This window comes from Xyrauchen texanus, chromosome 33, assembly GCF_025860055.1.
Source record: "Xyrauchen texanus isolate HMW12.3.18 chromosome 33, RBS_HiC_50CHRs, whole genome shotgun sequence".
Classification (NCBI taxonomy): domain Eukaryota; kingdom Metazoa; phylum Chordata; class Actinopteri; order Cypriniformes; family Catostomidae; genus Xyrauchen; species Xyrauchen texanus.
In genome coordinates this window covers 9,858,271-9,884,142 of record NC_068308.1, presented here as the reverse complement: position 1 = coordinate 9,884,142, position 25,872 = coordinate 9,858,271, and the positions used below count along the sequence as shown (strand labels likewise).

The following is a 25,872-nucleotide window of genomic DNA, read 5'->3' as shown; positions in this document are numbered from 1 at the left end:
GGTTCTACCTCAAAATCAAGGGGAAAAGAAAATAAGGCATATTTTAAGGTTGTTAAGATTTTTTCTATTGTGACATAACTTTAATGACAGTTAACAACCTTTTCCCCCAAAAACACTCATTTAGGAAATGCGTCAAATGTACAAACACATATATATATATATATATATATATATATATATATATATATATATATTAGTTATTTTACAATTTCAATAGTATATAATTATTTGTTCTTGTATTACATTAAGTAGAATGAGACTTAATTGACATGAAAATATATATACTGTATATATATATATATATATATATATATATATATATATATATATATATATATATATATATATATATACAGTGAGGAAAATAAGTATTTGAACACCCTGCTATTTTGCAAGTTCTCCCACTTGGAAATCATGGAGGGGTCTGAAATTGTCATCGTAGGTGCATGTCCACTGTGAGAGACATAATCTAAAAAACAAAATCCAGAAATCACAATGTATGATTTTTTAACTACTTATTTGTATGATACAGCTGCAAATAAGTATTTGAACACCTGTCTATCAACTAGAATTCTGACCCTCAAAGACCTGTTAGTCTGCCTTTAAAATGTCCACCTCCACTCCATTTATTATCCTAAATTAGATGCACCTGTTTGAGGCCGTTAGCTGCATAAAGACACCTGTCCACCCCATACAATCAGTAAGAATCCAACTACTAACATGGCCAAGACCAAAGAGCTGTCCAAAGACACTAGAGACAAAATTGTACACCTCCACAAGGCTGGAAAGGGCTACGGGAAATTGCCAAGCAGATTGGTGAAAAAAGGTCCACTGTTGGAGCAATCATTAGAAAATGGAAGAAGCTAAACATGACTGTCAATCTCCCTCGGACTGGGGCTCCATGCAAGATCTCATCTCGTGGGGTCTCAATGATCCTAAGGAAGGTGAGAAATCAGCCCAGAACTACAGGGGAGGAGCTGGTCAATGAACTGAAAAGAGCTGGGACCACCGTTTCCAAGGTTACTGTTGGTAATACACTAAGACGTCATGGTTTGAAATCATGCATGGCACGGAAGGTTCCCCTGCTTAAACCAGCACATGTCAAGGCCCGTCTTAAGTTTGCCAATGACCATTTGGATGATCCAGAGGAGTCATGGGAGAAAGTCATGTGGTCAGATGAGACCAAAATAGAACTTTTTGGTCATAATTCCACTGACCGTGTTTGGAGGAAGAAGAATGATGAGTACCATCCCAAGAACACCATCCCTACTGTGAAGCATGGGGGTGGTAGCATCATGCTTTGGGGGTGTTTTTCTGCACATGGGACAGGGCGACTGCACTGTATTAAGGAGAGGATGACCGGGGCCATGTATTGCGAGATTTTGGGGAACAACCTCCTTCCCTCAGTTAGAGCATTGAAGATGGGTCGAGGCTGGGTCTTCCAACATGACAATGACCCGAAGCACACAGCCAGGATAACCAAGGAGTGGCTCTGTAAGAAGCATATCAAGGTTCTGGCGTGGCCTAGCCAGTCTCCAGACCTAAACCCAATAGAGAATCTTTGGAGGGAGCTCAAACTCCGTGTTTCTCAGCGACAGCCCAGAAACCTGACTGATCTAGAGAAGATCTGTGTGGAGGAGTGGGCCAAAATCCCTCCTGCAGTGTGTGCAAACCTGGTGAAAAACTACAGGAAACGTTTAATTGCAAACAAAGGCTACTGTACCAAATATTAACATTGATTTTCTCAGGTGTTCAAATACTTATTTGCAGTTGTATCATACAAATAAATAGTTAAAAAATCATACATTGTGATTTCTGGATTTTTTTTTTTTAGATTATGTCTCTCACAGTGGACATGCACCTACGATGACAATTTCAGACCACTCCATGATTTCTAAGTGGGAGAACTTGCAAAATAGCAGGGTGTTCAAATACTTATTTTCCTCACTGTATATATATATATATATATATATATATATATATATATATATATATATATATATATATATATATTTTATTTATTTTGTTTTCTTATTGTTCATTGGATTCATCCTGTGAATTTGATGATAGCAGTTCCTTATGGATGCTGTCATTAACACATCATATACTGGAGGTGTGGTTTAGTATGGGGAAAAATGAATATCATGCAAATGTCATAATTGCCTTTTTCTAGGGGTAAAATAAAGATAAATATTAAGTAGATTTGCTGTGTTTAGAAAGAAGCCCAGTTTTTGAAAAGCCAAAAAAAAAAAAAAAAAAAATATCCAGAAACTTTTTATTTAATTATTTTCACTAAAACCAGCACATAAGCTTAGTCTGGTTTAAGATGATTTATTGTAATTTTTTTTCAACAGGAACATGTCATACCTCAGGTGTCTTATCATATTTTGTGCTTAACACTTTTTGTTTTTTTTTTAGCTTATTTTAATTAATTGGCTTTTTTTAACAACTCTGAATAATTAATGATATCAACATAACTTATCTCTGACCATCGCTTCATGTCATGCACACACATGTGGGGCACTGTCTATAAAAAAAATTAAACTTTTCACCATTTTTACAAATGTAATACTTTAAACATTACATCACCCGCCAATAATATATGCTGATGCGAAAACACTCACATCAGCCGGAGATTGAAAACAGTCGAATCGTAGAACACTTCGCGTTCAGGAAAAATGGTGGATAGGATGAGTGGGTAACTATGGAAAGATTCATTTTGGGGCTTCCGTGTTGACAGTATATTTTGCAATGGCAAACACTGCACCCACCAGAATGAGCAATTTTATTATGAAATCAAAGTATTGTTTATTGTGTCTGCTCTCTGTTGCCATGTTGTGTGTGTGTGTGTGTGACTCAAAGGGGCGGATGTGAGGCGATGAGTACACACTAGCTACACAAGGCAGGAAATCCGCACATTAGGACCTGCGGGAAACATTTATTATCAAGCCCAGCAAAAGTTTCGCTCTTGGCAGTACTGCTTTCCTGTTAAATGCAGTTGCAGACATAAACTGTGAGAACTTTATTTTCTAGGAGCCAGACAATTTTTTTGTGATGTGCCTTAAATGGATTATTTGTTATTTGTTCTCAGCCTCCACATGAAAGGAATTAAAGAGATCGTTCAACTAAAAATGAAAATTCCGTCATAATTTACTCACCATCTTGTTGTTCCAAACCTGTCTGTTTCTATGGAACACAAAGGATATATATATATATATATATATATATATATATATACAGTGAGGAAAATAAGTATTTGAACACCCTGCTATTTTGCAAGTTCTCCCACTTGGAAATCATGGAGGGGTCTGAAATTGTCATCGTAGGTGCATGTCCACTGTGAGAGACATAATCTAAAAAGAAAAATCCAGAAATCACAATGTATGATTTTTTAACTATTTATTTGTATGATACAGCTGCAAATAAGTATTTGAACACCTGTCTATCAGCTAGAATTCTGACCCTCAAAGACCTGTTAGTCTGCCTTTAAAATGTCCACCTCCACTCCATTTATTATCCTAAATTAGATGCACCTGTTTGAGGTCGTTAGCTGCATAAAGACACCTATCCACCCCATACAATCAGTAAGAATCCAACTACTAACATGGCCAAGACCAAAGAGCTGTCCAAAGACACTAGAGACAAAATTGTACACCTCCACAAGGCTGGAAAGGGCTACGGGAAATTGCCAAGCAGCTTGGTGAAAAAAGGTCCACTGTTGGAGCAATCATTAGAAAATGGAAGAAGCTAAACATGACTGTCAATCTCCCTCGGACTGGGGCTCCATGCAAGATCTCACCTCGTGGGGTCTCAATGATCCTAAGAAAGGTGAGAAATCAGCCCAGAACTACACGGGAGGAGCTGGTCAATGACCTGAAAAGAGCTGGGACCACCGTTTCCAAGGTTACTGTTGGTAATACACTAAGACGTCATGGTTTGAAATCATGCATGGCACGGAAGGTTCCCCTGCTTAAACCAGCACACGTCAAGGCCCGTCTTAAGTTTGCCAATGACCATTTGGATGATCCAGAGGAGTCATGGGAGAAAGTCATGTGGTCAGATGAGACCAAAATATAACATTTTGGTCATAATTCCACTGACCGTGTTTGGAGGAAGAAGAATGATGAGTACCATCCCAAGAACACCATCCCTACTGTGAAGCATGGGGGTGGTAGCATCATGCTTTGGGGGTGTTTTTCTGCACATGGGACAGGACGACTGCACTGTATTAAGGAGAGGATGACCGGGGCCATGTATTGCGAGATTTTGGGGAACAACCTCCTTCCCTCAGTTAGAGCATTGAAGATGGGTCGAGGCTGGGTCTTCCAACATGACAATGACCCGAAGCACACAGCCAGGATAACCAAGGAGTGGCTCTGTAAGAAGCATATCAAGGTTCTGGCGTGGCCTAGCCAGTCTCAGACCTAAACCCAATAGAGAATCTTTGGAGGGAGCTCAAACTCCGTGTTTCTCAGCGACAGCCCAGAAACCTGACTGATCTAGAGAAGATCTGTGTGGAGGAGTGGGCCAAAATCCCTCCTGCAGTGTGTGCAAACCTGGTGAAAAACTACAGGAAACGTTTGACCTCTGTAATTGCAAACAAAGGCTACTGTACCAAATATTAACATTGATTTTCTCAGGTGTTCAAATACTTATTTGCAGCTGTATCATACAAATAAATAGTTAAAAAATCATACATTGTGATTTCTGGATTTTTTTTTTAGATTATGTCTCTCACAGTGGACATGCACCTACGATGACAATTTCAGACCCCTCCATGATTTCTAAGTGGGAGAACTTGCAAAATAGCAGGGTGTTCAAATACTTATTTTCCTCACTGTATATATATTAACTTTTTATTTTATTAAATTTTTTATATATTTACACAGCTCTTTCAACAGTTTATAGTGACCATATCTTTCAAGTTTCAAAAAGGACAAAAACACAATGAAGTCTAAAACAAAATTGTGAATAACAACTTAAATCTTTATTTTTTTCTTCACACATAAAGCTACCGAGCAGCGTTAGAATACTTGGAATAAAGCATGGACTACTTTTTTTATGGAGCTTGAAATCTGTGGGCACTATGTAAACATTCTTCAAATTGTATCCTTTTGTGTTCCATGATAACGGCACTGAGAAAACAGAGAAAAGTTATTAATTTGGGTGTACTGTTCCTTTAAGGAATTAAGAGAGAATGTCATGGCACTAATGCTTGTCTTTGTTGTCTTGGCAGCTGTATGGCGACTGGGAATCTCAGATGCGGCGGGTGATGAAAATGATCGCAGGAGGCGGTTTGACCATCACTGGCTCTCATAACATGTGTGGAGACTACCTATACAGCGGCCATACTGTCATGCTCACCATCATGTATCTCTTCACGAAAGAGTGTGAGTGAACATTTAAAACCCACTGAAAGTGAATGAATGTCATTGAATTTAATAATAAAAATAATTGTTTTAAAGGAGACATATTATGCCCCTTTTTACAAGATGTCTCATCTACAAGAAGTCTCAGGTGTCCCCAGAATGTGTCTGTGAAGTTTCAGCTCAAAATACCCCACAGATCATTTATTATACCATGTTGTAAATGGCTCTATTTGGGTGGAATCAAAAATACGCTGTTTTCGTGTGTGTCTCTTTAAATTCAAATGAGCTGCTGCTCCCCGCCCCCGATATAGCTCTGTCAGAGACAGTGGTAACTTCAGCTGCATTAGCCGTAGACTCCGCTAACAAGCACATTCTGAAAGGCGATTTGCAAACATTCACAAAATATAAAGTGTGATGCTTACATCTTCAGGATATAAAGCTGGAACGCAAACAGTTGATACTGATCCATGCTTGAAAATAATTATTTTTTTTTTATCCTGCTTTATATTGACACTCATTCGCAAAGCAGTCTGGTGTAAAATAATTTGCACAAACATACACAAATTTGTTTATGTTTTGGGGCAAATTGGGGAAACTTGTCCACTCACTGCGTCTTCAGTGGCTCTGATGCCGGGAGTACATGAAGACACTTATGTTCACTTTTACATCCAACAACAGAACACTTATGATGCTTACAAAGCTGAGACATTATTCTTCTCACTGTATCTGCTCCAGCGTGGAAAAAAATGGCGGACTGTTTGTAGATCACTCAGGGGAGGATCTATGATAATAGGGTGGAGTCTGTCACCAGTCCTGGGTGAGGCCTGCTCTAATGTGACGTCACTTTAGAGCAAAAATAAAAAACATTCATTTTGACACTGTTTTTGATTAATATAAATATAAGAGGAGTGAGGCGACTTTTCAAATATTCTTTTTGTATTTTACAGATTCTCCTAGAAGGTTCTGGTGGTACCACTGGGGCTGCTGGGTTCTCTGCGCACTAGGAGTCTTTTGCATTCTACTTGCTCATGACCACTACACCATTGATGTTGTTGTGGCCTACTTCATTACCACACGCCTCTTTTGGTGGTACCACACTATGGCCAACCAACAAGTGCGTCTGTTTGTATGGCACACTACACACATTTTGGATCCATTTAGAGCCCAGTCAACAAATACTCAACAAAGGCTTGTTAAAAGGACACTACAGAGAATCTCATTTAATTTTTCATTTGAAATGGACAAAATACCATTATTGAGCCAGTAAATAAAAATCCTAAAATTCACTACAGGAAGCCTACAATAATGATTTTTTTTTCAAAGCTGTGTGGATGGTAATGTGCTCAACAAGCCACGTGATAAGATGCACTGATTGATGGTCTCAGACACTTAGGCAACTGAGATTCATCCTCCACCACCCAGATTGAGGCGAGCCACCATGCCTCCATGAGAACTTGGAGCACATTGGGAATTGGGCATTCCAAGTTGGGGAGAAAAACTGACTCTTGGTGTAGCTAGTGTACTCCTGAAATGGTGCAGGCAACCACGAGTATACCTCAAACCATCAGATTCATCTGCGCAGAACTGACATAAAAGCTATTTGCGAGGGAACATTTGTTTAGTATAAGGAACTGTTTTGTATTTTAACCACAGAGGTCAATGGAGAGTCTAGAATTCTGTAGTGTACCTTTAAATTTTGTTTATTAATATGAGCTTATTATGAGCAAATTCATTTGTCAACTTAATTTAAACAATCCCAAATTTCAAGTACACATAATTTACAATTTGTTTGTGCAGTAAGACCTTAACAAATCTGTTTAAGCATAAATGTGCGCATGCGTGTGTGTGTGTGTGTGCGCGTGTGTGTGTGTTAAAAAGGCTTTATTTAATGGTGTGGAAAAGTTTTCCTTGCAGTAATAAAATTCATTTTTAAGTTCAATTAATGTTTTAATTTGAGTAAATCTGTTCCGTGCGTTTCTAACCCCCTTCATCTTCATTTTGTAGGGACTCAAAGTAACGTCCCAGACCAATTTTTTCACCCACGTGTGGTGGTACCGATTTTTCCAGTACCTGGAAAAGAATGTTCCTGCCTTCGTACCTCGTAGCTATCAGAAGCCCTTCTCATGGCGATCGCTGCAGTGGGGTCACGTGAAGTACACGCGGATGGACTCAGACTGACCAGGAACATTCAAATCCTCCAAGTCCATGTGGACGTTGGTCTCCAAAACATGTGCCTGAAGTGCCCGAACACAAAAATCTGATGATGGCCTGAAATTGTAACTAAACCCTTTAAGACTCTGCTGTGAGTCTCCATCTAACAGACTAGTCATCCAAAGCATCTCATTCCTCACTGGATCTATTTTTGGACCTTGGATGTAAAGCTTATTGTATACAGTTTGTATGGGGCTAAGTTTAAAGGAATGGTTCTTACTAAACTAATATTTTTTGCAGTTTATTCATATTGTTGTATGAATTTGTTCCGAAGACCACACAATGAGAAATTTGGAAGAATATTCTGATCGCTCTTTTCGGGACAGTTGCATTAAATGGGATCTGAAGCTTTCAAGTTTCAAAAATGACACACAGCACCATTGAAGTAGCCTATCTTTACCAAAGCTATAATATGTATTCAGAATACTTGGAATATAGCACAATTTCATAATATGATATTTTATGCTGCTTTTCCTCATTCATTTTCATTATGTGAAAAAGAGCTGTCTGGATATTCTCTAAAAATTCACCATTTGTGTTCAATGGAAAAAGTAATGTGGTTTGAAACGACATGAGGGTGAATGAATAATTACAGAATTTGAACCTTTGGGTGAAGCTATTCCATTCGCTTTAGGATAATGGTTTACATGAAACCAAGCCAAACACAGCTAGTGATGATGGGCAAGTTATTTTGTTCATTCTGGTTGTGCTATTGGGCTCACATTTGTTCATATCATCATCCTGAATTGCACAATAGGCTCCAAAAGAAGTGAACAGCACCAACAAATGCGTGTTCATATTCAAGACTGCGAGAGCCAGCAAGCTAAATGCCAAGTTATTGACTTGACTATATAGAACCTAATTATGTTTGCCCCAGAAAGCCGTCTTTTCAAAATGTGTTTTTGTTTGTGCACATTTTGATATGTCATTTGTCTTGTCATTTGGTCAGAGAATGTTTCTATGGATCTGATTTTTATTTTCCAAATTACTGCTTTATTTGTTTGTACTTGAAGCAACAGAAGGTGTATGTATGTTCAGATAATCTAATGCTCCTCAGTGCCTTAATTGTTCAGATTTACCAGTGTTCTGGCGGTCATGTGTAACAATATGTTTGTTTGTTCAAAGACAATGTCAGTGTTTTGGACTTGATCAGTTATTCATGGTGGTTGTAACTACCATCTGCTGAACTGTAGTACTACAGATGCTTGAAATAGAACCATCAAATTCTCATTGTCACCCGAATGTAACAGTCCTGTTAGTGTCTTTCTTCAATGCTATTTCAGATGTCCTTAACCATTTTTCCATTATTGTAAATGTATTTATTTATGTTTTGCCATTTTTGTATTTAGTATTTCACTTTGTTGAATATGGAATCATGTTTTGTTACGCTTTTTGGCTGTGCTGGATTTACTGTTTCCACCGAGATTAGTTCGGAGGCGCCTTATTACTGTATTTATGTTGCTGTGTCTTGACTGAGAAGAACGATGTGACCCGACCCAAACTCTTCATGAGTCAGTGCAAATAATCTGTCGTATTGAACACCCAGTACAACAAGCTGCTAATTGTTATGTGATGGTGGGAGGTGTATGTCCATTAGCAAACAAATAAATTACAAATATTAGCACAAAGATGCTTTGTGTTTGTTGATTTTAACCATTTTTATTTGCTTTCTGTTTCGTTTATATTTTTTTGTTTCGTTTGGTTGTTTTTGTCTTTTTATTTGGTTTGGATTTTTTAGTTTTTTGTTTCGTTTGGTTGTTTTCCAGAAAAAAGTTAAACAAATGAAAACTATATGTATATCTTTATATCTTCTTTAAAGGAACCACTCTTTTGAGTTTCCATGTATGCTGGACTCTTGTTGGCTGTGTTTCCTACACTGTACAATGTTTTGTGAAGAAATTTAAATGAAGGGACAATTTATAATTTGTCTATAAAGCTAACTTTAATCAATTAAGATCCTTAAGATCAAACGTTTTTAGATCACGAGAAACGCATTCTAAAATCTATCGCAATGTTTGACTGGTATGTGTAATTGATTATTAATCTTTGGTTTTTAATAATGTTCTATACTAACTGAATAAGTGTTCACTCTTCTATTAACTGAATATTATCTATATTGTCAATTTTAACATCTTGATAAGGTCTTTGGTATCTCAATAGTTGTGAAACTAATCTAATCTGAGAGTTTGCTTAAACACCGTCAATATTCAATACAGGTTGTAAAACCATCTTAACATATTACTTTGGTCCTTGCACAGTATACTAGAAGTGTGCACTCACTCCACACATGTTGAAATTTAATCCAGGAGTTTGTTCACAAAGACATGTAAGTACTTTTTCACAAATTAGGACTGAAGTGACACTTTACACTGTATGTGTGTTTTATGTGTCTACATTTAAAAAAAAAAAAAAAAAAGATCTGGATGTAAGTTATTGCTAAAGTGTAACATTTGTACAATAATGTAATATTTATGATAAAAGCATATTATAGAGAACATTTTGGCCAGTACAATTTTCATGCAATGTTAAGCAGGCTTCACGAAGCAACACATTTTGTGTTTCAATTGTTGCGCTTTTTTTTTTTCTTTTTGCCCTTTGATAATCTGGTCACGGTATCAAAGTTCTCACATATCTGGTTTCAAGGACAGGAACTGTCAGATCTCCTCAGCATGCTTGGTTTGCTCAGGGTGTCTGTATGTGTGTCTGTCAGTGAAAGACGACGGCTCGTAAGACTGTGTGCTGTCGTCTCAATGCTCTGGAGGTCTCGCTCATGGTTCTGTTTCTCTTGATGACAGCAGTGTTGATGGGGCTGATAACTGTTATAGCCCTGAAGGCAGATTCAGAAAAAATTTATAACATGTTTTTTAGTGATTCTTTCAAAACTTACAAGTACACGTAATAATTTGCTGTTCTTCCCATTATGCATTCTGAAAATCTACACTCTCACAAAAAGGTACCGTTTATGGTGTAAGGGCTGTCTTTGCGTGGTACTTTTTTTGTACCTCTAGTTAAAATCTAATATTGTTTTGGGTGCATAATTGTATTCTAAGGAGCAACTGTGTACTTTTAAAGGTGCATTTATGTTTTGTTCCTCTGCGAAGAAATACAAAACGTACCTTTTTGTCTCCTCATGGTACCACCTCAGTGATGGCCTTTTGCCTTAAACGATACCTTTTTTTCTGAGAGTGTAGAAAAAGGCAATAAAGTATACTGTGTAAACAATGGAATACAGAAATCTGAAACTTAATCTGGGATTAAACCTGGAAAGAATAAAAAAATGTTCATGAAAACATGAAATGCATGTTAATTATTTAAAATCAACATTTCTCAAATTGTTATAACTGCTGATAACATCATTTGCAATTAAAAAAAATAACCCTTGTGCAATTTAAGGGATATTTTTGTCTTTTAATTTTTTATTTTTTTTAGATCATTTTGGCTGTGTTAATGCCAATGGCATACATTTTGCCAAAGGTGTGTATTTTGGGGGGAATTTTGATATTTCAACCTCAGTTCCTATAATACATCTATAATACACAGTGTACACAAAATAATTACACTCTGGACCTTCAGGACATGAAACCCATTAAAATGACAATATTTGATCCCAGTGCCATTAAAGCATATACTCGTGAATTTTATGATATTATGCTTTCATTCTGGAGCCCTGGCTTCAAATATTTTATTTTTAATATTTTTCACCAAATGGTGTCATTTTTATCATGTTTAGCCTATGGAGCAAATACATGCTTTTTACTATTTTCTGTTTGATTTATTATAGAGCACTGCAATTGAATAAATGATGCAGCTAAAATTGTGTGGGTGTGTTGGTATGGATGTCAGAGTGTGTGTGTGTGTGTGTGTGTGTGTGTGTGTGTGTGTGTGTGTGTGTGTGTGTGTGTAAAAAAACAACAGTGGCATTATGGAAACAAACTGGCATTTAATTAGTTATTTATTGATTTTTTTTTTTTTATCTGACAATGTTGTTGCTAATCATTGACATATCCCAGACTGTGATAATTATAAAAAAAATATCTCCTTAGCATTTAGTATATGGAAAAAAAAAAAAAAAAAATATATATATATATATATATATATATATATATATATATTTTTTTTTCATAAAAACAACAGTGGCATTAAATAAACAAACTGGCATTTAAAGGGTTAACATCTTGAAAATGTAAGGACATTTTTCAAATAAAATAACTAATTTATAATGGAAAATAATATTAATATATAATATTATTATGGCAGTATTTTGATGCAGACATTTTTGTCTTTTCTTTTCTTTACTTTTTTTTTTTATGTACAAGGGTTAAATAAGAAAAGTACAGAAGCAAGCACTTAGACTTTGGACCTGATTGCATGTTCTTAATTCATAAGTTTATTAAATAATCATAGAGTTTGAATTGCTGTTCATTTGAATTATTTGTGCACAATTTTGCAATACAGAACCAGAGGAGCCGACCCCGACCACAGTAAAACCTTCAGAGAACTCCTATGTGATTGCTGTAGGCCGAGCAGACTGCACTGGGCCTGTGGCTGACATACCTCTGGTCAGTACTTATTTCTCTGAATTCTCTCTGTTCAAGTGATTTCTTGCATTATCTTTTAGTTGAAGTAGATGTTATCAATGAATTAGGTGTTCAAGACTGATAATGTTTATGAGTTAAGTCTACATTGATCAGATGTGATGATAAAGGTCAGATAAGGCCGGTGCATGTTATGTCAAAGGCCTTTTGCTTATTTATTCATTTTTATGTTTTTGGGAAAGATGGGCTATGCTAATACTGAGCAGACAGCGAGGGGGCTCCACACACGTCTGTTCAGTAGAGCCTTTACTGTGGATGATGGCAGTAAGAGAGTGGTGTTTGTGACCGTGGACATCGGCATGGTCTCTCAAAGGCTGAGGCTAGAGGTAATACACACTAACAGTGCCACGAACAGTGCTCACATCTAAAGCACGACCCTCATGTAAAATTGTATTTGATAATGCAAATGGGTCAATGACATGGTGTTCATTTCTTTCTCTCTTTTTTTCCTGGACCTCTTAGTTTGTTCATAAATACACAAAAAATTCAATGCATACAGATAATGAGTTGAATACCTGGGAGAACCTGGACTTTTCCCGGTGGGCCGGCTGGAAACGGGGCCGAATGGGCCGCTGCGTTATGCAGAACGCACCACAAAATGGCGCAGCCATTTCAATATGTTTTATAATAATAATAATACAAAATCTGATCATTTAAACTTTTTATGGCATGGCAACAGTAGTTCATGTTTTCTAATGCCAAATAGAAAAAAAAAAAAACATAAAAGGGTAGTTCACCCAAAAATGAACATTTTCTCATTGCACCCTCATGTCATCACAGATGTGTGTGACTTAATCTTCTAAACACAAGTAAAGTCAGCTCTGTTGGTCCTCACAATGCAAGTGAATGGTGACCAGTACTTTGAAGCTCCAAATATCACATAAAGAATACATAAAAGTAATCCACATGACTTCAGTGGTTAATTCAATTTCTTCAGAAGCGATGATAGGTGTGGGTGAGAAACGGATCAGTATTTAAGTCCTCCACTTTCACTTTCACAGTCTTTTGTTTTTTGGCGATTTGTCTTCATTGTGCAAATCATGTGGTCAGGGTTGTTCAAAGGTGGAGATTTAAAGAAAATATTACTTAAATATTGATCTGTTTCTCACCCAAACATCATATCACATCAGAACATATGGATTAAACCACTGGAGTCAGATGGATTACTTTTATGCTGCCTTTATGTGCTTTTTAAAGATTCAAAGTTCTGGCCATCATTCGCTTGCATTGCATGGATCTGCATTGAAATCTGATAATTACATTTTTCTAAAATGTATAAAACCAACATGAATACAAAGATTGCATTTCTAAGAAATCGGCATATGTGTTTTAAAGTAGATTTTTAGGATTTCTCAGTTTCATCATCTCAGGCATCCTTATTTGTCATTGACCCTAATCACTGCAGGTTTTGCAAGAGCTGAAAGGGAAATACGGAGACCTCTACAGACAAGACAATGTGATTATGGGTGGCACACACACACATTCAGGCATGGGTGGCTATTTTCAGTACCCCCTCTTTATGATCACCAGTAGCGCCTACATTAAACCATCTATACAAGCCATTGTCAGTGGAATAGTGAAGGTATGCTGCTACAATGTAACTCTCACTTGAAATGTGGTTCTTATGTGGTAAAATGATAGGTCATGTGTATTGTGTTTTCAATCTTCTTTATCAGAGCATTGATATTACTCATAGGAATATGAGACCTGGCCGAATGTTCATAAATAAAGGACAATTAGCCGACAGCAACTTAAACAGATGCCCACACTCTTATATGAACAACCCAGAGGAGGAGAGAAACAGGTTTGTTTTTATTGTTGAGGTTTGATATAATTCTAAGATGAAGGAACTATATCAGTGTCTGAAATTTCCTTTACATTTTTTTTATTAAGGTGCAATATTTGACCGCTGAAACTAATTTTGAAGCACATTTTTACCTGTATGCCCTATATACAGTATATATATATATATATATATATATATATATATAGGGCATACAGGTAAAAATGTGCAGGTATATATATACATACTATTTTTTATTATAAAATATAAAAAACAATTCAATAAATCACACATTAACACAATAAATACTTCTATAATACATTTTAAATAATTGGTAGATTTTGTTTCAGTTATTGGGAGTGTACCCCAGTTCACCCTGTGTCTGTATACTAAACCCAAGCTAAATTCATAACTAGACAGGCCAAGAAGTGAATATATGAAACACAATATATGAAATGTTGGATTACATAAAAAAACGGAGCACTTCAGTATGGGCAGTTTTTGTCCCCACTATTTAAATATATGTGTCATTTTTGTCACTTTCAATGGCATTTTTGTTTCATTTCCAACCCTGTATCCCAACCAGGTGTGAATTTAACACATACAAGCAGATCGTCATCCTGAAATTCACAGATATGGATGGGGATGGTATGGGCATGCTCAGGTACCTACAGTAGTACGTAATAGACAATTGTTATATATAAATTTAAAGGGATATTTCACTGTTATTTGTTTCTGTTGAACACAAAAGGAGAATTTTGTAGAATCAAAAAGGTGGTTTATGGTACTTTCTTGACCTTTCTTGAGCTTGACAGAGGTGGCCACCATGAACTGTCATAGTATGAAAATAAAGCTTCAGAATTCTCCTTTTGTGTTCCACATAAAACAAAAAGTTCAAACAATGTAGAATAACAAAATGTATTGATTTTTTTATAAATTAAATGCATTATTTAATTAGGTGATTTATTCGCTATAACTCTGCCCTCAGCTGTTCACCCCGTCAGTATGAATTAAACCAATCGAATGTTGAGCTCAGACAACCTCGGCTATGCCTCCTACACCTTTGAGCAGGACAAAAACCGAGGCTTTCTACCCGGTGAGGTAAAAGGTCAACTTTTTAATCAGATCTCCCTCTGAGCCTTGTGCAGATTAGTTCTAATCTTCTTGAAGAGTTCACAAGGACATTTAGCCACTCAATTAAGTCAATAGTTCCCTTGGTGCCTTAAGAGTCCTCTGGAGGAAGTTTGTTAAAGATCATGAATAATAAACATTTTGTTTGCCTCGGAAATTAAACAGATGTTAAAATTTGTCTTTATGTTGGCAGCTTTTATCAAGCTATTTGACTTTGGGATTGTGTGTGTGTTTGTTAGTGAATATCCTATTTAATTTGAAATGCGCTGTGTTAATGCCCCATGTTATGTTTCCCTCCAGGGTCCATTTGTAGCTGGCTTTTCTTCCAGTAACCTTGGAGATTCATCCCCCAACATTCACGGCCCCGTCTGTGTGAACACGGGCAAGAAGTGTGACTACCTTAACAGCTGCTGCCCCATTGGTGTAGCGAGTTATTATTTTTATACAGTATATATCTGTAACAAATCCAATTGTACAATACCAGTCAAACGTTTAGACACACTTGAGCCAAATTATGATACTCCTGATTTTAAAAACGTTTTGATCTAAAGGCTCATGCTTTGAAATTTGTTTTATAGACACATATATATTGTGGCTACATAGGAATGGGCAGAATGTGCAGAGCTGTCATCTAGACAAAGGTTGAATCTGCAGATCTAGAAACATTCATTTACCCTTTAAGCTCTGAAGGTGTTTTTAAAGATTTCCTGTTTCAATGGCATGCCTAAAATGAAAGGCCTAAAAAAACTAAACAAAAAGCAAAGATGAGTCAAAGCCAACTTTTTTCTTATTTTTCTGATTTGACATTAAATATCTCTGGGTGAAAATAAGATAGCTCTGAAAAGCTGATTATGTTTTGTTCCCAATCATGTGAACTGTAACCGAGACATTTATTGTTGTTGATAAAACAAAGCAATCAAAATTATAGCATTACAAAAATAATTTTGTCTCTGTCTCCAAGTGTCCAAAAGCCTCTCCAAACAAATAAAACACAATAATTGTACATAAGAACTAATTACATATGCAAATACAACAATTGTAAAGTTATGCTTTCTGTCCAAAGCATGCAGGCATGAGTAACAAAATCACATTCAGTTCAATTCTGTGTAATTTGAGCTATCCATGAGTCTGTTTCACATACTTGGCTCCATCTCCTGGTGTTCATATGTAATTACAGTGAACAATCCTCTCTACCCATATTTGGATGACTTCCACCGCTGCTTGCAGCGATCTGAATCCTAATACGATTGGTTTAGCATTCCATGACGCTTGAAAATGTACTATAACATTTCTGATGAAGTCATCTGATCAGGAAAAGCTAACATGTTTTTAGCCAGATAGCACACATTGTGCTCTGTGCACATTGTGCTTCGTGTGGATTATCTAATGATCTATGTGTCCGATTACATTGTGTGGGCTCATTTTAATGGTTTTGTCTGCGAGTAACACAAATAGACTAGTTGTACTTTACTCTTTGAGAGCTTTCCAATGACTTATGACACATGGGTATTTGATCAGTTGTACAAAAATATGTACAGTACAAAATTATTAATAAATTATCTAAATAGAACACTTCCGATTTGTCTGAAAATTTCCAAGCACTTGTTCAGTTTTGGTCATAATGCTTACATGCATTGTAAAGTACAGCTTCTAAGATTTAAAACTATGCCTATTTTGGGTTGGTCAAGAATGTAGTTATTAATATTTTGATTATAGTTTTTTTCCTCTGTGGGCCTGCCAGCGGGCTAATCCGAGTTTAAAGGATACCAGCCTCCAGTTCTAATTTGCATGTACCACTTAACAGAAAAAGGCATGCATTGCTTTTGGACCGGGCGAAGACATGTTTGAGAGCACCAGGAATGTATGAGAGAATAGGTTTAAAAAGGCAAAGGTATGTCTAATTTGTCACATTGCTTGATCTTGATTAATACCTATGATTGTGGGACTGAGTGCGTTACTGTAACCTATTGGGTTTGTGGTGTAGGAGCTGTACAGCGGTGCACGGGAGTTGCACGGGCCCATTTACGGCGCACATCAGTGGGTCAACATGACAGATGAAACAGTCCCGTTTAACTCCACTCATACAGTGAGTAGTTTAAAGTCCCTCTGAATTGGCTTGATGGGCGCAGCTTTCTTTCCTGTGTTGACATATTTCCTTTTGAAACAGGATGTTGTGGTGGGACATTTCAAAGGGCTTGTCTCTTTTTATCACTGCCAAATGGCATGAACATGATTTGCTACTTGCAATAGCTTGTCAGAGGCAGGGGAAGGGACATTCTTATTCTAGAGAGCTTTTGATTGGACAAAACGAGTAAGTGTCATCAATAGTTTTGGTTTGTTTTCCCTGAAGAGAAAGACTATAAAATAGCATATAAATGGCTTCTAAGCTACTAAAATTAGATTTTGATTTCAATGGGACTTTGTGGGCTTTAAGGATGTTTGTCCAGTCAAACAGGTGCAATTGAACAGCACAGCAGTAAACATGAAAAATATACAATTATCACACTGTTTAGGCATAACACTTAAATGTGTCAATTACCCCTTGAAAGGATGATTTAGCCTACTGTACAGCTTAAATGACACACACTTCTTACTGAATGATGCTTGTAAGGGCTTTAATAATGTAATGAGCTACACATTTCTGCTTTTAGATCCTCTTGCCCCATGGAAATCTTTGTAACAGGTTTTCCAATGTTTTGTTTTTTATTAACCAAATGAAAGAGTCTAAATTATTTTCAGTTGGTAACGATAGATTGTAAATGGAGTTTAACTTGAACTGAACATGGAATACTCCTTTAATTTATTGTCTGCAGTGGTGCTGTAGTGCTGACACAGTTTCTCTTGCCAGGGACAGACATGAAAACCTGCTCTCAACTCAGCAAAAAAGAAACGTCCTCCACAACTTAACATTTGTTAATTTATAGAGAGAAATGCACATTAGGGTTTTGCAGACAGACAGTGATCTCGGGATCAATGATGGTCAGAGTGATCGCCAATAACTGATGCCTTTGATTCCCATTAATGTATTAAATTATTATTATTATTAGGCTACTATTATTATCAAATTAATATTACAAATAATTTGCCCATAGACACACAGACACACACTATGTGCATGTACTTTTACCTCATTGTACCACCTTAGCGTCCAATAAGGGGTGTTCGTTGGTTTCCTGTAGAGTTTCTTTTTCTTCCTGCAACCAACTGACCAATCAAAACTCTCATCGACTAACATTTGGTTGACTATCAGTGGGCAGCCCTAGTTGAGATTGCCTGCAATGACAACAAGCTCAGTCCGATGATGATGTGACACACCGCCCCAGACCATGACGGACCCTCCACTTCCAAATTGATCCCGCTCCAGAGTACAGGCCTCGATGTTACGCTCATTCCTTCGACGATAAATGCAAATCCGACCATCACCCCTGGTGAGACAAAACCGCGAATCACGTTCCAGCAAAGGTGGGTTTGTGCCCATAGGCGACGTTGTTGCCGGTGATGTCTGGTAAGGACCTGCCTAACAACAGGCCTACAAGTCCTCAGTCCAGCCTCTCTCAGCCTATTGTGCGTTCCTGGTGTAACTTGTGCAGTTGTTGTTGTTTTTGCCATCCTGTAGCCGTCCTGCAGGTGTGATATTCGGATGTACTGATACTGTACAGGTGTTTTTACACGTGGTCTGCCACTGTGAGGACGATCAGCTGTCCTTCCTGTCTCCCTGTAGCACTGTCTCAGGTGTCATACAGTATGGACAATGTAATTTATTGCCCTGGCCACATCTGCAGTCCTCATGCCTCCATCAAGCATGCCTAAAGCACATTCACACAGATGAGCAGGGACCCTGGGTATCTTTCTTCTGGTGTATTTCAGAGTCAGTTGAAAGGCCTATTTAGTGTCTTAAGCTTTTATAACTGTGTCCTTAATTGTCTACCGTCTGTAAGCTGTTAGTGTCTTAACGACCGTTCCACAGGTGCATGTTCATTAATTGTTTATGGTGCATTGAACGAGCATGGAAAACATTGTTTAAACCCTTAACAATAAAGATCTGTAAAGTTATTTGGATTTTTACAAAATTATCTTTAAAATGCAGTGTCCTGAAAAAGGGATGTTTCTTTTTTTGCTGAGTTTATATATACTGGCATAAGATTACAATGTGGCAAAAAGGAAAATGTTGGTCTTGTATTTAAGAGTAGAGGAAAAGCAGAAACAACAGTTGTTATGTTTTTATGCAGATGTTTTCACCCCTCCTATGGCATCCAGCCATTGTAGATGTTCAGATCATCACTATTGGCCCTTTAGCCATAGTTGCAGTCCCAGGTGAATTTACGTGAGTATACATAAAGCCAAAGTACCAGTATGTTTCAACTCTTACTCGTAGAGCAAAGATGTATTGTGGTGGGACCAAAGTACAGTGATGGTACTAGATGGTAATACTTTGATATACACTCACCAGACACTTTATTATGTACACCTGTACATCTACTTATTCATGCAATTATCTAATCACACAATCATTGTGTGGCAGCAGTGTAATGTATAAATTCATGCAGATATGGGTCAGGAGCTTCAGTTAATGTTCACATCAACCATCAGAATGAGGAAAAATTTAATCTCAGTAATTTAGACCGTGGCATGATTATTGGTGCCAGACGGGCTGGTTTGAGTATTTCTGTAACTGCTGATCCCCTGGAATTTTCATGCACAACAGTCACTAGAGTGTTAAGAGAATGGTGCTAAAAATAAACATCCATACAACTGTTAAAGCATGTAATAAGGTACCACAAATCAGCACTGTGTGGAAATATACATTGTCTCATCTGCCTGGATTGAGAGAAAATTGCTGCTCTGTGATTCTTTGATTATGTGTTCGCTCACAACAGTCAACATACAGTCCAATGGCTCGTTCTGCACAGTTATCGAAGTTCCCTTAAACACATTGGCATTCTCAAGGTGTTCTTTCAACACATACATTTCAATATATAATTAACTTCTGTTTAACATGTTTAAGTAGCCTTCTTCTCTGGATAACTTGTAGGGGGCAGTGCCCCAGCTCCCCCTATTGACCAGCCACCACTGCTCTGTTGACCTCACTCATCAATAAGGCCTTTTCAATCACAGAACTTGGTGCTCACTGGATGATTTGGGTTTTTGGCACCATTCAAAGTAAATTCTAGAGACTGTTGTGCATTAAAATCCCAGGAGATTAGCAGTTACAGAAATACTCCCAGTTACAGCCCATCTGGCACCAACAATCATGCCATGGTCCATTCAAAACCCATTCTGATGGTTGATGTGAACATTAGCTGAAGCTCCTGACCCATATTTGAATTTTATGCACTGCAGCCATACGATTGGGTGATGATATACGCCCATGGGTGATTGTTGGTGCCAAAAGGGCTGGTTTGAGTTGTTCTGTAACTGCTGATCTCCTGGGATTTTCACACACAACAGTCTCTAGAATTGACCCCGAATGGTGCCCCAAAAAAAAAAAAACATCCAGTGAGCGGCAGTTCTGTGGACGTAAGTGCCTTGTTGATGAGAAAGGTCAACAGGGAATGGCCAGACTGGGTCGAACTGACAAAAAGGTTACGGTAACTCAGATAACCCCTCTGGACGATTGTAGTGAGAAGAATATAATCTCAGAATGCTATTCTGAGATGTGGGTTGGCGCTGTTTTGGCGACACGAGGGGGACCTACACAATATTAGGCAGGTGATTTTAATGTTGTGGCTGATCGGTGTATGTATAGATATATTCTTTAATGCAGAGAAGTGTATTGATGATAAGACTAGATAAAACGTTTTATACTCCTTTTAAGTCATCTGTGAAAAACTTAATGAACTGTTAGTATAATTGTCTTTTAGTCATTATTATTTAGATGGTAATGATAGCTCAATGGTGCTGAGCTAGTAGCACAAAGGTTGTAGGTTAAAAGTTAAGTAGCAAATTTTAAAGCATGACATTATGAAATTTGTGTTGGCTCAATAAATTCAATCATCTTCAAAAGACATAAGCAATAGAAACAGAGATTGTTACTAATTTTGTGTGTGTGTGTGTGTGTGTGTAACTAGATTTCACCGGATAAGAGGAACTCATGGCCTGAGTAACGCTACAGTGGAGAGGCACATCCCTTCCTCAGCACAGAGAATAACGTACCGCATTTAATACTTTGGACACTACAAACAATCAAATGTCGTCACAGCATATGTGGGCACTTCAGATACCTTTAAAGTCACCAAAGGTTTTTACTACTTTTGATTAGTGTATCACTGAAGGAGAATGTTAGATGCTGATAGAAGGTGTTGTTTAAAGGGAAAATTAACAGCACAAATCTGTATCTATACCTTTTTGCATGTTTTTGTTTATATTTTATTTGTAAGGTTAATGATTGTATGATAAATTATAAAGTAGCCTGTATTTAATAAATGGATAGTTCTGATCCTTGATGCGGATTGGTCAATACAGCGTTCAAGCTGTGCCAAAAAGCACTTTTGGCTGAACTATGCTCAGATTCAGAGAAAATGGAGTGAGACTACTTGATAATCTACATATGGCTGGACAATCAAAACATTTTGAAGCCATTTTCTCTTTCATTGTTGGTGTAGTTACTGCATTTGGACATTGTGGGGCAGCATAGAGGCCAAACAATTCAATTAAGCATCAGTTATCATATCTGCTATGGCACTTAATACATTTTCATAATAAAATAAAGTTTTAATGACAATTTGTGTCCTTGATATGTAGTACCTGTTTTTTAAGAGCAATGAGACTCTCAAAGCCATGCTACATTTTGAATATAGTCACGGCAAAGAGGTTGCAGGCAATCCACTGTGTTTTGTGTATTACACAGGCTGATCTAATTACGTAACTATGGCAACATTTCTGCAAAACAATATTATGTGGTTCATTGCACGTATTGCAGCAGTTCCAAGGTGAAATGTCTACTGAGTGGCGCTGGAAGCGCATTAAATGTTCTTCCATACAGATAAGGTTTTTAATGTTAATGCTCTATCAAACCAACTATTTAAACATACAAAGGCTACCTCCCTAACCTGAACCTTAAAGCTAAACCTTACCAATAGGTTAATAAATGCAAACGTGAGATAAAAACACAACTGCTGAAGCAACAAAATCTTTTTTGATGCTTCAATTTCTGTGACACTTTTGGCTCACGTGTCAACTCGCATGCTCTTCAGGACTTGTAGCACTGTACTTTGCATCCAAAGTGCAAAGCTCCATAAGCTGAGCTACGATCCTATTTGATTGTGTCAGATGTAAAGCATGTAAAAGGCAATGTAAAGCAAATGGTATGTAAAGCAAACTGTTTACTATGGATGTAAATCTGCTGTTTACTAGTGATTTGGGAATACAAATGGGAATAAAAGTTTTTTTAATTGCTGTTTTACTGCCTCTAGTGTTTATTTCATCAGGAAACTGCATGATACGAACAATGAACATACTTATTTGGTTTAACTAATGTTAACTAGATATATGTAAATGTAACTCATCTGTGATTAAAGTATCATTGTATTTATTTAATTATTCAAATTGAATTATAGCACTTCTTATTCACTTTATGTGCCAGCCATCTTGACAATTTTGTCATTGAACTTCCTGTCTAGCGTTTTCTATATAGATATCTATGGTTTTGATATCAAAATATAATTAGCTAGCGAAGTGGATTTACATATTGTAGAGTTGTCAAAAGTTATCATGAGTATGTTAAGGTGTTCAAGGGATGTCATAGCAACTGGAAGCAGAGGGGGCAGATTTTAAAACAAGAATACTTCATTCATAAAATACCCATCCTACCTTCATGCTATGGGTGTACTGTTGTGCCTTTGTGCTGATGAAACGTAGAGACAACAAAAAATCATTAAAATATATGAAAGTCCTGACCATCTTCTCATGTTTTTTACCCATCGTGTATGTTTTATCTTATATTGTATTTTATATAATACAATTTTAATCTTATTTAAGCCTTTTAAAAATGTGGGGTGGCAAATTCATTTTAATATGTACTCGTAATTAACTTTAATGTCATGAACTTGCATGTGAAATATCAGGAGCTGTCACTGTTTGAAATTTAATGTCAACTACACATTTAAACACAAGATGAAACATAAAAAATAAAGCATATTTGCACGTATAGTAATATCATGCTAGTAAAAATCCCATTCATATATCCCATAGACTAAAAGATTTTCAACTATAACTTTTTAACTTTTAAATCAGAATCAGAATGAGCTTTAATGCTTACATATACAAGGAATTTGTCATGGTGACAGAAGCTTCCAGTGCAAGAGTATGCAACATACGTATATACACTCACCTAAAGGATTATTAGGAACACCATACTAATACTGTGTTTGACCCCCCTTTCGCCTTCAGAACTGCCTTAATTCTACGTGGCATTGATTCAACAAGGTGCTGAAAGCATTCTTTAGAAATGTTGGCCCATATTGGTAGGATAGCATCTTGCAGTTGATGGAGATTTGTGGGATGCACATCCAGGGCACGAAGCTTCCGTTCCACCACATCCCAAAGATGCTCTATTGGGTTGAGAGCTGGTGACTGTGGGGGCCATTTAATACAGTGAACTCATTGTCATGTTCAAGAAACAAATTTGAAATGATTCGAGCTTTGTGACATGGTGCATTATCCTGCTGGAAGTAGCATCAGAGGATGGGTACATGGTGGCCATAAAGGGATGGACATGGTCAGAAACAATGCTCAGGTAGGCCGTGGCATTTAAACAATGCCCAGTTGGCACTAAGGGGCCTAAAGTGTGCCAAGAAAACATCCATTACACCACCACCACCACCAGCCTGCACAGTGGTAACAAGGCATGATGGATCCATGTTCTCATTCTGTTTACGCCAAATTCTGACTCTACCATCTGAATGTCTCAACAGAAATCGAGACTCATCAGACCAGGCAACATTTTTCCAGTCTTCAACTGTCCAATTTTGGTGAGCTCTTGCAAATTCTAGCCTCTTTTTCCTATTTGTAGTGGAGATGAGTGGTACCCGGTGGGGTCTTCTGCTGTTGTAGCCCATCCGCCTCAAGGTTGTGCGTGTTGTGGCTTCACAAATGCTTTGCTGCATACCTCGGTTGTAACGAGTGGTTATTTCAGGCAAAGTTGCTCTTCTATCAGCTTGAATCAGTCGGCCCATTCTCCTCTGACCTCTAGCATCAACAAGGCATTTTTGCCCACAGGACTGCCGCATACTGGATGTTTTTCCCTTTTCACACCATTCTTTGTAAACCCTAGAAATGGTTGTGCGTGAAAATCCCAGTAACTGAGCAGATTGTGAAATACTCAGACCGGCCCGTCTGGCACCAACAACCATGCCACGCTCAAAATTGCTTAAATGACCTTTCTTTCCCATTCTGACATTCAGTTTGGAGTTCAGGAGATTGTCTTGACCAGGACCACACCCCTAAATGCATTAAAGCAACTGCCATGTGATTGGTTGATTAGATAATTGCATTAATGAGAAATTGAACAGGTGTTCCTAATAATCCTTTAGGTGAGTGTACATACATACTAACATATACATTTAAAAATATATACATATAGTGACATAAAAAACAACTTTTAAACAAATACGATATAACAGATAAAAAAAGAGAAATATACAATAGTGCAATAATGCTGTTACAATATTTTATATACATATTTAAAGTTATGTGCAGGTGATTTAAAGTATTGAAGAAGAGGTAGGATATGTTAAAGAATAGAAATGAAATATGGAGATAAGTAAGAATGGATGGACTGAATATTGCACATGGTTGTATTGACCAAAGGAATGTATTTGGGGGCAGCTTTAACTGTTCATGAGGTGGATGGCCTGGGGGAAAATACTGTTCCTGTGCCTGGCTGTTCTGGTGCTCAGTGTTCTGTAGCTCCGGCCAGAGGGCAACAGTTTGAAGAGGAAGTGTGCTGGGTGAATGGGGTCAAAAGTCAGTCAAAATTAGTCAGTGTGGGTCCTCCACTTCAGGTCCTGTGAGATGGTGGTGCCCAGGAACCTGAATGACTCCACTGCTGCCACAGTGCTGTTCAGAATGGTGAGTGGGGTTAATGTTGGGGTGTTCAGCTCCAGGTTGTTTTGACTGCACCAGACGGCCAGCTATTCAACCTCCATTCTGTATGCAGAAACATCGTCATCTTGGATGAGGCTGATGACTGTAGTGTTTTCTGCAAACTTCAGGAGCTTAACATAGGGTTCCTTGGCAGTGCAGACAGTAGTGAGAAGAGTAGTTGGGGGCAACAGTGCTGATTGTACATGTGCTGGAGGTGAATTTCTCCATTCTTACTAGCTGCTGTCTGTCTGTCAGAAAGCTGGTGATCAACTGACAGATAGAGCCAGGAACATAGATGTGGGTTAATTTAGTCCATAGGAGAGCGTTAAAAGCCAAACTGAAGTCAAGAAATAGTATCCTTGCATAAGTCCCTGGTCTGTATAGATGTTGAAATATGTAATGCAGTCCCATATTGACTGCATCATCCACAGACCTGTTTAATCTTTAAGCAAACTGAAGGCGATCCAGTAAAGGTTCAGTGATGTCCTTCAGGTGGGCCAGCACCAGTCTCTCAGATGGCTTCATGACCACAGATGTCAGAGTGATGGGTCTGTAGTTATTAAGTCCTTTGATCTTGGATTTATTTGAGACGGGGATGATTGTGGAGCGTTTGAAGCAGCAGGGAACTTCACACTGCTCCAGTGATCTGTTGAAGATCTGTGTGAAGATGGGGGCCAGCTGGTCAGCGCATGATTCTAGC

General features: G+C 37.6%; 1 protein-coding gene and 1 pseudogene across 2 annotated transcripts in view; both read left to right on the top strand.

The window, feature by feature from the left end:
• The window catches only part of LOC127627196 (phosphatidylcholine:ceramide cholinephosphotransferase 1-like), a 51,567-nt gene extending 42,367 nt beyond the window's left edge, over window positions 1-9,200 (top strand). For both annotated transcript variants that reach the window (XM_052103480.1, XM_052103479.1), the window contains exons 4-6: window positions 5,237-5,390; window positions 6,317-6,483; window positions 7,374-9,200. In XM_052103480.1, coding sequence (XP_051959440.1) covers window positions 5,237-5,390; window positions 6,317-6,483; window positions 7,374-7,547 — 495 coding nt within the window. In that variant the 3' untranslated portion in view covers window positions 7,548-9,200. The remainder of the gene's footprint in view (window positions 1-5,236; window positions 5,391-6,316; window positions 6,484-7,373) is intronic.
• LOC127627231 (neutral ceramidase-like) lies at window positions 8,152-17,316 on the top strand (annotated as a pseudogene).
• The last annotated feature ends 8,556 nt before the right edge of the window (window positions 17,317-25,872 follow it).